The sequence below is a fragment of the Trachurus trachurus genome (assembly GCF_905171665.1).
Source record: "Trachurus trachurus genome assembly, chromosome: 8".
Taxonomy (NCBI): domain Eukaryota; kingdom Metazoa; phylum Chordata; class Actinopteri; order Carangiformes; family Carangidae; genus Trachurus; species Trachurus trachurus.
In genome coordinates, this window is record NC_139905.1 from 4,286,025 (window position 1) to 4,299,334 (window position 13,310).

Below are 13,310 nucleotides of genomic sequence, written 5' to 3' on the forward strand. Positions count from 1 at the left end.
TCCGTGCTGCAGGTTGGTTGGTGTGTTCAGTTGCAGCTGGTTTGTGTGTGTCTGTGCAGAGTCTGACAGCTGAGTTTCTGCTAAGCTACAAGCTGCTCAGGCTCAGCTCTGCTCGGCTGCAGCTAGCTGCGGCTGCAGGGAAACACACTGCACTTTATTTATTTATGCATTTTATTTTATTTTATTTTATTTCATCTTTGTTTTTTGTTTAGTTTTTCTCTGCTTTCTGTGCAGAGAGTTTCAGAGGAGGAGGATGGAGGTCTCCAGCTCTGGTTCCAGCTCTGGTTCCGGCTCTGCGGAGCGGCTGAGCTTCGAGCTGCTGGCCGAGGTGGGGGAAGGCTCCTACGGGAAGGTGTTCAAGGCCAGAGAGGTGGGCGGGAACCAGCGGCTCCTGGCGGTGAAGAAATTCAACATTCACGGAGACACGTGGGACTGCGGCATCCCCCCCTTCATGATCCGGGAGGTGGCGCTGCTGCGCAAGATGAACCACTTCAACCACCCCAACATAGTCCAGTGAGTCCAGCTGCACGCTGTCTATTGTTATTCATGACAACAGCAGCAAATAAACAATAATATTCAATAATATTGATATTATTAACATGGCTACAGATCAGTAAAACAGTTACTGTGATTTCAAAACACAAAACTTTATTCATCCTGAGAGATGGTCCTCTAAATTAGGTGATACATGATAATAATTTACTATATAGATATAAATACTAGGGGTGAGAATCTTTTACTATCTCACGATTAGATTAGATTCTGATTTTTGGGGCTACGATTCGATTCAAAATCGATTTTTGATTCAAAACGATTTGATTCCTAATGATTTCTGCTTCAGTCGATCGTTGTGCAAAGGATCCTCAGGAGTTTTAAACATTTATCCATGCTTAGATGGAATTGTTGAAACTGTTGCATAAAAGAAATATCACATATTGCTTAAGTAACAAAATTAAAAGTGCCTCTTTATAAAAAAATTGTGCAGTTAAACATGCTGCCTTTTAAATTCTAAGGAAATGGAGGCCGACAGCCAGCAGATTTGTTTCATTTTTATATTTTTTAAAATCGATTTTGGGACATTTTATATCGATTCTGAATAAGGAACAAATTCATCCCATGAATACATGAACACCCTGAAGAGTTAATTCTTGTAAAGTCGTCATTTAGCACCAATGTCACATTTTATCATAAAAAACAAAAGTTCAGAATTAATCTATTATAATTAGATGATAATTTTCTCCAGACACACACACACACACTGGTTAGTATGAAGTGTGTGTGTGGTTAACCCTGAGCCGATGCCTCCAGGCTGCTGGATGCGTCCGTGGTTCCTCGGGGGCGGAGCTTGGACCTGACGCTGGTCCTCGAGTACATCGACCAGGACCTGAGCAGCTTCCTGTCCAAAGCTCCAGCGGCCGGACTGAGCCGCGACACCGTCAAGGTCTGGACTCAGCAACACTCTTTGTTTTTTTTCTAGAAAATTATAACTTTTATTTTATTTTTTAGAAATTTTTATAGAATTCTTTTTTTTTTTTTTTAGAAATTGTACCACTTTTTTTTTTTTTTTTTTTTTTTTAATTTTACCACTTTTTTCTAGAAAATGATAACTCTTTATTTTTTTGAAATATTTATAGAAATTTTTTTTTTTTTAGAAATTGTACCACTTTATTTATTTTTTTAAATTTTACCACTTTTTTCTAGAAAATTATAACTTTTTTTTTTAAATTTTTTAGAAATTTTTATAGAATTTTTTTTTTTTTTTTACCACTTTTTGGGGGAAATTTTACCACTTTTTTCTAGAAAATTATAACTTTTATTTTATTTTTTTGAAATTTTTATAGAATTTTTTTCTTTTTTTTTTAGAAATTGTACCACTTCTTTAAATTTCTTTCTTTTTCTTTTTTTTTTTAAAGAAATTTTACCACTTTTTATTATTAAATTTTTTTAAAAGAAATTTTACCACTTTTTTCTAGAAAATTATAAATTTTATTTCATTTTTTAGAAATCTTACCACTTTTTTCGCGAATTGTTTTTTTAAACACTTTTTTTTATAGAAATGTTTAAACGTTTTTGGAGAAATTGTACCATTTTTTTCCAGAAATGTCTCTACCGTGGTCTAATTTGTGTCAGTTTAGGGGTCCTTGATATAAAGAAGTTTGAGAACCAAGACTTTAACTCCGTCCACCTTTATTAGGACGTTTTTTTTGCAACTGATCACCTGCAGTTAAAGAGAATCTGCTTCCTGTTTACATCATGTGCTCAGTGCATTGTTCAGGTGTGTGTGTGTGTGTGTGTGTGTGAGAGCAGGACGTGATGCAGCAGCTGCTGCAGGGTCTGGACTTCCTCCACTCCAACATGGTTCTGCACCGAGACCTGAAGCCGGAGAATGTCCTGGTGAGCAGCCGAGGGGAGGTGAAGATCGCCGACTTCGGTCTGGCTCGGATCTACACCTTCAACATCGCTCTGACTCCGGGTGTAAGTCAAGCAGCTGTCACCTGTTACCTGTCGGCCAGGTGTGTGTGTAGTTGTTGTGTCACTTCCTGTGTGTGTGTGTGTGTGTGTGTGTGCAGGTGGTGACTCTGTGGTACCGAGCTCCGGAGGTGCTGCTCCACTCCGTCTACATGTCCTCGGTGGACATGTGGAGCGCCGGCTGCATCTTGGCCGAGCTCTTCCTCCTCAGGTGAGCTGCTCTTTCTCAGGTGGAGTAAACGCTCTGCACCGGTCAGATTAACATGGTGTTGTTGTGTTGTTGTGTTGTGTTGTTGTGTCCTGCAGGCCTCTGTTCAGGGCGTACACAGAGGTGCAGCAGCTGCAGAAAATCTTTGAGTGAGTGTTTTTCTTCCTGATGCAGACGAGTGTCACTGTAGCTTCAGTTGTTCAATTCATCATTTTAAACCATTAAATTAATCAATAAATCAATCATTAAACATGTAAGATACATCTATATATATTGATCAAGAGGGATGTCGCCATACCTGTAACATATACGACATTGTTGATACACATCTGTGGATATATGAAGATATGAATAACATTTCTACATGTGCATGTATCATACATTAATATGTATGTATGTATCTATAAATAAAAAATAATTCACTTTAAGCTGATCTAATATGTTGCATGTCTGCTAACAATATATTTAGTTTATGAAAACATACATGTATGTTCTGTTAATTTCTCATTAATATAAATCAGTAACATGCACTAACAGGCTTTGCATTTATTTAGTGTATTTGTGTAACATGATTGTAGTCACACAAACACAAACATATACAGCTCTGAGTAAAATTAACGTTTTTGTTTTATTCTGTCAACTACCGACAACATTTCTCCCTAAATTGAAATAAAAATACGGTCATTTAGAGCTTTTATTGGCTGAAAATGACTAAACTAGTCTAAATAAGAAAAGATATTGAGTCTTTTCAGACCTTGAATAATAATAATGCAAAGAAAACATGTTCATATTTATTCCTAAACAACACAGCAATAATATTTTAACTCAGGAAGAGTTTATAAATCAGTTTTTGTGGGATAATGTCAATGTTTAATCCCAGCAGTGGTTTTTATAATCTTCCTATAAAACCAGATGTGGTTCAGGTGATGACCTCATCAGTGTCTCATTAAGTAGAAGGAGTTGTGTTTGAATGAGTGTACATGTAGAGATGCTTTTAAGAAACATTTGTGAAAGTGGTCTGTTTAATATTTTTTATTTATATGCACATATATGGACAGATGTTGACATTGTCCTCCCCCTCCTCCCCCTCCCCCTCTCTCCTCCTCCTCCTCCTCCTCCTCCTCCTCAGGGTGCTGGGTCTCCCCGGTGAGGAGGACTGGCCTGAGGACAGTCCCATCTCCTACTCCGTGTCCTGGGGGCCGAAGGTGTCGAGCACCAAGCTGCTGCAGAACCTCGGCCCCGAGGAGAACGACCTGCTGTCTGTGAGTCCCAGAGAAACACTGCTCACACTGGTTAAAGGAATAGTTCACCAGAAAATGAGATTCAGTCATTAGTGACTCCCCCTCATGCTGATGAATACTCCAGAGTAGTTTTTTATTCCTCAAAGTGCATCTGGAGACCCGGGAGGCCGGTTCCTAGTCCAACCAAACCTTTATATGAGAGTAATAGGGCCCGACACAAAAACGATACAATAAAACTACACAAAAACCATTTAATATTCCTCCACAGTGTCCTGAAGGGAGATAGTCCAGAGTTTACTGAAAACAACGTCATTTAGGACATTTTTACAGCCTAAACAGTCCTGTATTGGATTTGCAATCTAGGACTGTTTAGGCTGTAAAAATGTCCTAAATGACGTTGTTTTCAGTAAACTCTGGGGCGCATTCTCGCGTTCAGGCGATGCACGCGTGAATGTGAGAGCGCATGCATCATGCCAGACACAAAAACGTCCATAAAACTACACAAAAATCATTTAATATTCCTCCACACTGCTCGTCTGCTGCAATCCAAGTGTCCTGAAGGGAGATAGTCCAGAGTTTACTCTCAGGCAAATTCAATCCAGGACTGCTGAGGCTGTAAAAATGTCCTAAATGACGTAGTTTCCAGTAAACTCTGGACTATCTCCCTTCAGGACACTTGGATTGCAGTGGACGAGCAGTGTGGAGGAATATTCAATGGTTTTTGTGTAGTTTTATGGACGTTTTTGTGTCTGGCCCTATTAGGGGCCGTGTCCACCAGACGCGTTTTCAGCGCTCTGGGCGTCTATTTTACATTCAAACCCTATTGAGTTGGGCGCTCACAGTGCTCAGCGCCCTCGGCGGTAAAACGCCCTCGGCGCTTGCTTCTTTTTGTCGCGGCGCTCAGAGCGCTTCGAGTTGAAATCTGTTCAACTTTTAGAACAGCGCCGCGCTCGTCAATGTCACTTTTCCCCGCACTGACCAATCAGAATCAAGAAGGGGCGGGACATACGTTACCGACAGCAACACAACCGGAGACGTGGCTCGGTTTATATCATGACCCACACTTGTGTTGAAGGTAGGCCGACCTCAGGGTCCATGTCAAAAGCTGCCGCTAATGCTGTTGTGTATTTCTGACACTCGTTGTAGTGTTTACATTAAACAAGGCCGGAACACGGAAGTGTCAGAGGACTCGTTTTGTAACCTAGCAACAGCGGCATTCTGACGAGGGAGAGAGAGAGCGCTAAGCGCTGGGAAAGCAGCGCTGAGAGCGCTGTCAGAGCTGAAAACGCGTCTGGTGGACACAGCCCCTAACTCTCATATAAAGTTTTGGTTGGACTACGAACCGGCCTCCCGGGTCTCCAGATGCACTTTGAGGAATGAAAAACTACTGAATTTCCATTTTTCGGTGAACTATTCCTTTAAACCAGGGGTCTTCAACGTTTTCCAGGCCAAGGACCCCCAAACTGATGGAGAGATGGAGCGGGGACCCCCTACTTTATATATATTGTATAAAATTGTGTTTTATATTTATCTGGTCCTGTAGTGCCATACAGGGCCGTTGTATTGACCCCTTGCACGTGACGTCACGTTCCACTCGCGGTAGCTACGGACGCCATGATGGACGGCAAAAGAACAGTGAACGTCAATTTAATTCAATGGGCGCGTTATAGTTTTGTGACATACCGTGGTTGTAGGGTTTCCCCTCCTTTTCCACTGAGCTGGTTCCAGTGCTGGTTCGGAGCCAGAGCCTGACTAGCACCGGTTCTTTGCTTTTCCACCGCTTAAGAACCGGTTATTGGTTCTTAAAACTGGTCTGAAGCACCAACTCCTTGCTGGTCTAGAGCTAAGAACCGGGGACTGGCCACTGGCAGCGGGGTTACATGAACAACAGGACCAGTGCGAAGATATACAGACACGTTATCGATGCCATTATAAGTTAGTTTATCTACAGTGTATAGTCGATGTAAACACAGTTGAAGCTAACTAGCTGAGCTACATGCTGTGGCTAACAACAGCTAACGCTCGTATTAAACATAGCACCGCCGTCGGATCGCGGCGATTACAACGAAGACGGCTTCCTGTTTTCTTTTATTTTTCAGCCGGCTTTAATCAGAGAATGATCACTAATTAGACAGACGTCGGGTCAGGTCTTCAACACCCACGGGTCGGACCAGGTTTTACTTTCCAGGTCTGTTAACTGTAGTTAGCAGCAGCAAAGACAGCAGCAGCTGCTGTATGGGGAGTGTGGCACTGACTGACGTTAGCTCCTTATCAGTGTAAAAAGCACAGAAAACTGAGATATTCTACGGCGAATAACAAAAAAACAAACAGAATATTGCAACGGATGAGTAGATATTCTATTTAAAATAAGTGATAATGCTGTGAGGTTGTAGTGTGAAGTGATCGAGCCACATTGTTGGACGGCACCCATACAAAGTACAGTATCACTGAGCACTTTCTGCCGTCCGTCATGGCGTCACCTCTCGCGTCACGTGATAATTGTGACGTAGCTGCAAGGGGTCAATAGGGGAGAAAGGTGATGATAATTCTAGGGGCCCAGTATAAGACCCTGACTGATATTCACAGTAATGCTGCATTAGCATCAAAACAAAGTAGGCTAAATAAGAAATGATAATACATACGTAGTCTATGAAAAAAAGTGGAAAAGTCAGGGGGCAGGGGCCCACTTTAGTATTCTTTCAGGGGTCCAAGATTCCTAGCAACGGCCCTGGTGCCATATGCCAAAAGTACCATATTCTGGACTATAAATCATGCTTTTTTAGGAGTTTAGCTGGTCATGGGACTCCTATATTTCAAAAGGGACTTGCATAAAAAATATATGCCATGTCATCTATGATCACAACGCTCGTCGTGGTAACTGAACGCTGCTACTGCACCAATAAAATAATTACTAAACCATAAAAAGACAGAGAAAACAAAGCGTTTCCCCTACTTTGTTTTATTTCTCTGGCTTTTTATGCATTTATTTTGAAAGGGCAGCTGGAGAGGGAACACCCCTATATTCACAATGGATCTTTTTTTCATAACTTCCATATCTTTTTTCATATTTTTTTTCCCTCAACCAAAACTTTCGCGACCCCCCCTGCAGTACCTCCGCGGACCCCCTAGGGGTCGCGGACCCCCTGTTGAAGACCTCTGCTTTAAACTATTAACTCCATCTTCTCCTCCTGAACCTGCAGAAGTGTCTGACCTTCAGGCCCAGCGGTCGCATCTCTGCTGCCAAAGCTCTGACTCATCCGTTCTTCACCAAGCACTGAGGATGAAGACGTCGATGATGATGATGATGAGAGGAAGAGGAGTGATGAGGCTCTGACGATAACTAGTCCCCAGACTGTTCACCGTCACCATGACGACCTGCAGCGTCTGTCGGGGTCGGAGGAGGGACGCTCAGAGGAGTTGAAGTTTGCTGCTTATCGACACGCTGCTGCTTTTATTTTATTTTATTTTCATTTTATTTTATCTATACGTGAGGAACTCTGTCGTTTGCTTCCCACTCTGTTCATGTTGTTGAAACCGCCGGCAGCACGAGGACCAATAAGCACCTTCACCTTCATGTTGACGTTGAGTTGTAGTTTGTCGTTCGTTCTGCAGGAAAATGGAAAAAAAGTCCTTTAATTTGTTTTAAATGTTTTTTTTAATCTGTTTTTGATATTTATGGTGTAAGAGGACGAGACGTTTGTACGATGAGTTTGTCTGTTGACTGAAGAGTTTCTATAAATAACTGATCTGTCACATCGATCGACTCTGCTCCTCCGTGCAGCTGGGTGTGATGACGCAGGGAGGACACAAGGGGGCGCCGCCGCAGCAGCAGCAGGGGAGGAGGGGGGTTAGATTAATTAATGAAAATGATCTAATGAGTTTCAATTAAAGGGTTAGTTCAAACAAATATTAATAACATAGGCTACAGCTCTGGAAAAAATGAAGAGATCACTTTCACAAAGCTTAAAAGCATCTCTACATGTATGACAGTCATTCAAACACAACTCATTCTACTTAATGAGACACTGAACCACATCTAGTTTTATAGAAAGATTATAAAAACCACTGACATTATCTGACAAAAACTGGTTTATAAACTCTTCCTGAGTTAAAATATTCTTGCTGTGTTGTTTAGGAATAAATATGAACATGTTTTCTTTGTATTATTATTATTCAAGGTCTGAAAAGACTTTTTGTTTTGTTATTTAGACTAGTTTAGTCATTTTCAGCCAATAAAAGCTCTAAATGACAATATTTTTATTTAAATTTAGGGAGAAATGTTGTCGGTGGTTGATAGAATAAAACAAAAATGTTAATTTTACTCAAACACATACATATAGTAAATAGTAAAACCAGAGAAACTGATCATTTTGGGAGTGGTCTCTTCATTTTTTCCCAGAGCTGTACTTGTAGTTTTAACTTTAAGTGACTTATTTAGTTTATAGATTTTACAACAACTTAATTTATTATTGATGATTGGTAACATAAAGTAGTTATTATGTTTTTTTTCCCACCATTAGCCTAATTAGTTTCAATTAAAGGGTTAGTTCAAACATATTAATAACACTTGTAGCTTTAACTTTAAGTGACTTATTTAGGCTAGTTTATATATTTTACAACCACTTAATTAAGATTAATCAATTAAAATGATCTAATTTGTTTCAATTAAAGGGTTAGTTCAAACAAATATTAATAACATACTGGTAGTTTTAACTTTGAGTAGGCTAGGTATCTCATTTAGTAATAGATTTTACAACAACTTAATTTATTAGATGATTGGTGACATTATTTGCTTGATTAGGCAACGCTTGTTTTTTTAAATTTTATTTCAACATTAAATTAAAAATAAATATTATAGAGAATCGTGTTTAATCCTACATGAATGAAAAGCCAACAGCTCCAGGTGGCTACGTCAGCTCCAGCGGCCTCTGAGCTGCAGCTCCGCGGGGGAACTGACCTGAGCTCCCGCAGGACGCGACGCTCAGCAGCGACTCACGGACACAAGTGGACACAGACACAGACAGAGACCGGCTATTTATACACACACACACACACACACACACACACACACACACACACACACACACACACACACACACACACACACACACACACACACACACACACACACACACACACACACACCCTGATACGGACACTCTCCGCAGCAGCTGTGGCTCTGACTACATTTGGAGCGACAGCCTGAGGGAGTGGGTGACTGGGTGAGTGAGAGAGTGAGTGAGGGGGGCCAGAGTGGGGAGGGACCGACCCACCGACCGACAACCGACCGGCGGACAACCGGACTGAGACACCGGCGGCAGAGAGAGAGAGAGAGAGAGAGAGAGAGAGGGTGAGTACAGCAGGAGTTTTTATTTATTAGCCTGTTACTCCACTTTCTTTGTTTGATAGAGAAAAACTGATGCAAACTGATCCAGGAGCGAGACACGAGTTTGCGTGTGTGTGTGTGTGTGTGTGTGTGTGTGTGTGTGTGTGTGTGTGCTGGTCGGTGACTGTGTGTCTGTAGCTCTGAGCTGTGTGAAGTGAAGTGGAGTTACAGTAACTGTTGTTTAGGCTACTAAGTGCAGGAGGAGGATGACGTCATCATTCAAACTGGATCAATTTATCAACTTTATGAACTTCATTTGGATTTTATTTTTTATTTTTTAAACCTGTTGAGTGAAACTTTGACTTACTAGTTCAATATTGGTGTTGAATTAGTGCAAAGTGTGTGTGTGTGTTGAGTCTACACTGTGTAGATGTGTGTGTGTGTAGGTGTGTGTGTGTGTGTGTGTGTGTGTGTGTGTGTGTGTGTGTGTGTGTGTGTGTGTGTGTGTGTGTGTGTGTGTGTGTGTTGGACAGGTGAGTCTCACCTGAGTTGACCTGCTGCAGTGTCTGATGTGTTGTGTTGTTCATATTGTTAGTTATTACTACTGTAAATCAGCTGTTAATATGCACCCCCCCTCCTTTTCCTTCCTCTCCGCCCTCCTTAATAATAATATTATTAATGATAATAATCAATTTTACTTTACACTTTTAAAAAAATCATAAAATAGAGCAAAATTAGAATAAAATAAAACACAAACAGCAACAAAACAGAATAAAACACACAAACGCATGCATTTAAAGCTCATTTAAAAACGATGAGCGTGTTACGCTGCCTGTTATGACACAGAGATCATCACTGGGACGTCTCCGTCTAACACCTGGACCATCGTCAATAATCACATTCCTAATGCTGCATGCCTAATGTGTTTGTGTGTGTGTCTAGAAAAGGATTGTGGGAAGTTGTGCGTCCTTGCGTGGTGGTTCCTGTGGTGCAGGTCGGAGGTTTTACTCTTAATCTTAAGTCGTCGTGTTACGTAACATCTGAGTGAAGCAGCAGAACCAGAACCAGAACCAGAACCAGAACCAGAGGAGGTTCAGGTGGAGTAGGGCTGCAACTAATGATTAATTTCATTCTCGATTAATTTGTTGATTATTTAAACGATTAATCGATTAGTTGTTTGGTCAATTAAATGTTAAAAAATGTTGAAAAATGTCAATCAGTGTTTCCCAAACCAAAGAGAGACTCAGTTTATTGTCATAAAGGAACAAAGAAACCAGAAATATTCATATTTAAGAAGCTGGAATCAGATAATTTGGACTTTTTTTCCTTTAAAAAAGCTACTCTAAAATAGTTTCAGATTCATTTAATAATCGATTATTGTTTGATTAATCGATTAATTGTTGCGGCTCTGTGGTGGATCTCAGTTTGTTGTCGTGGTGACGGGTGACAGAGCCGCTCCTCATCCTCAGGTCATTTAGTGTCTGTGGATTAGAGGTTCATGATCTCTGCTGCTGCTGCTGCTGCTGCTGCTGCTGAGCGTCCAATCACAGCTCCTCCAGCCGTCACATGACTTCTGCTCTTTTGCTTTTGCTGCCGGGTGGAGCTCCACTTCCTGTTAGGAGGAGGAGGAGGAGGAGGAGGAGGTGCAGGCTGGTTGTTGGCATGTAGAGGAAGCTCCTGAGGATCAGAGCTTCTTACTGCTCAGCTCATTAAAACTCTCTGGGCCGCCGGGATTTACACCGTCCTGCTGACAAGTGGCCTTCAGTCAGTCACAGTGGTGTAGTCTAATGTTTTGTAGTGGGTAAACTGATCTACTACTACTACTAAACTGGTCATACTTCTTGTATCACTGGTCAAGGACTCCAAAATTTGACACAAATTAGACCACGGACCCCCATTGGAGCAAGCAATCAACAACAATCAATGTACGTTTAAACTAGGCGTACCTTTTTTGAAAGATTGTAGAGAAATTTCTAGAAAAAAGTGGTACAATTTATCCAAAAAAGTTGTAACATTTCTAGAAAAAAGTGGTAATATTTCAAAGAGTTTATAAAATTGAGAAAAAAATTGTAAAATTTCTCAAAAGAATTCTAGAAAAAGTGGTAGATTTCGCAAAAAAAAAAGTGTAGAAAAAGTGTGGTAAAATTTTGCAAAAAAAAAAGTGGTAAAACTTCTCCAAAAATTATAGAAAAATGTGGCAAAATTTCTCTCTCTCAAAAAAAGGGGCAAACAATAATACAAAAAGGGGTAAAATTTCTTGAAAGAAAAAAGTAAAAAAAGAAAAATTGAGAAGAAACCGGTAAAATCTCTCAAAAAAATTAGAGGAAAAATGGTAAAAAAAAAAAAAAGTATATAATAATTAGTGATAATAATTAGTGGTAAAACTTCTGAAAAAAAGAAGTTAAAAAATTCTCAGAAAAAGTGGTAAAATTTCTCAAAAAATTATAGAAAAATGTGGCAAAATTTCTCTCCAAAAAAGGGACAAACAATAATACAAAAAGGGGTAAAAATTTCTTGAAAAAAATAATTAAAAAGTTTAAAAAAAGAAAAATTGAGAAGAAATTGGTAAAATTTCTAAAACAAATTTGAGGAAAAGTGGTAAAAAAAAGAAAAAAAAAGAAAAGTCAAACAATAATTAAAAAGTGATAAAATTTCTGAAAAAAAAGTTAAAAAAAATTCTGAGAAAAAGTGGTAAAATCTCTCAAAAAATTTAAGAAAAATTTGGCAAAATTTCTCTCAAAAAAAAGGGGGAAAAATAATACAAAAAGGGGTAAAATTTCTTGAAATAAAAAAGTAAAAAAAAAAGAAAAATTGAGAAGAAACTGGTAAAATTTCCCCCCCAAAAAATCGAGGAAAAGTGGTAAAAATTTCAAAAAAAAAAAGTCAAACAATAATTAAAAAAGTGATAGAATTTCTTAAAAAAAAAGTTAAAAAAATTCTCAGAAAAAGTGGTAAAATATCTAAAAAATTATAGAAAAATGTGGCAAAATTTCTGAAAAAAAAGGGGGAAAAATAATACAAAAAGGTGTAAAATTTCTTGAAATAAAAAGAAAGATTGAGAAGAAACTGGTAAAATTTCTCAAAAAAATTTGAGGCAAAGTGGTAAAAAAAAAAAGTCAAACAATAATTTATTAAGTGATAAAATTTCTGAAAAAAAAGTTAAAACAATTCTCAGAAACAGTGGTATAATTTCTCAAAAAATTTAAGAAAGATGTGGCAAAATTTCTCTCTCTCAAAAAAAGTCAAACAATTATTAAAAAAGTGATAACATTTCTGAAAAAAAAAGAAAAAGTTAAAAAATTCTCAGAAAAAGTTGTGGACCCCCTTGAACCCTGTCAACCCTCCCACTTTGAGAACCATTGACATTTACTTTAGTTAGTTAGTTTTGTTGTACTGGGTGTACTGAAGTATTTATGCATTTTCAGTGGGTATTCTGAGTACACCTGAGTATCTCACAGACTACACCACTGGCCAGTCATATATGTGTGTGTTAGATCTGATCCCAGGTCTGCCTGAGGCTCCTGCTCCCGGTTTCTGTGGCGACAGTCGCAGCAGGAACCCCCCCCCCCCCCCCCCCCCCCCCCTGATAAAATAAACATTGAAGTTGCATCTTTCACACAACCATTCACATCCATCTGCTGCACTAAGTCCCGGCTCACGCCTCTTTGTTCCGCCTCCATTGTGCCTCCTGCTGCAGGAATGCTGACCTCCACTGGATTTTTTTTTTTTTTTTTTTGGGAAGCACAACACATAGACACGACGTACACGGGCGCACATTTATGTTTGTAGCTACACATTATTTTGTGAGTCCATCTCAAGCCGTGTCACATCATCATCAGAGCTATTTATACAGTACGAGGTCCGGGGCCTCGGCCTTTTGTTTGTGCTGTTTATTCATTTCCAGGCAACAAGAGGAGTCGACAGGGAGTCGGTTTAGACGCTTCCTCACATCATGTTGTGTTTAAAGGGATAGTTCACCCAAAATTCAAATTTCACTCATTATCTACGCTGTGAGAAGTTTCAGAGTCCTCCGTGGCTTCTCTGAGTTACAGCGGGGCTCCGTGAA

The 13,310-nt window shown here is 39.7% G+C and overlaps 1 protein-coding gene across 1 annotated transcript; it reads left to right on the forward strand.

The window, feature by feature from the left end:
* Positions 1–253: 253 nt before the first annotated feature.
* On the forward strand, positions 254–7,527 carry cdk21 (cyclin-dependent kinase 21; the record flags this gene model as incomplete). The annotated part of the gene is made up of 7 exons (XM_083976955.1): positions 254–513; positions 1,309–1,441; positions 2,308–2,475; positions 2,571–2,680; positions 2,776–2,826; positions 3,807–3,939; positions 7,119–7,527. 7 exons carry the CDS (start codon positions 254–256, stop codon positions 7,194–7,196), a joined length of 933 nt encoding a protein of 310 aa, XP_083833081.1. The 3' UTR covers positions 7,197–7,527.
* Between the last annotated feature and the right edge of the window lie 5,783 nt (positions 7,528–13,310).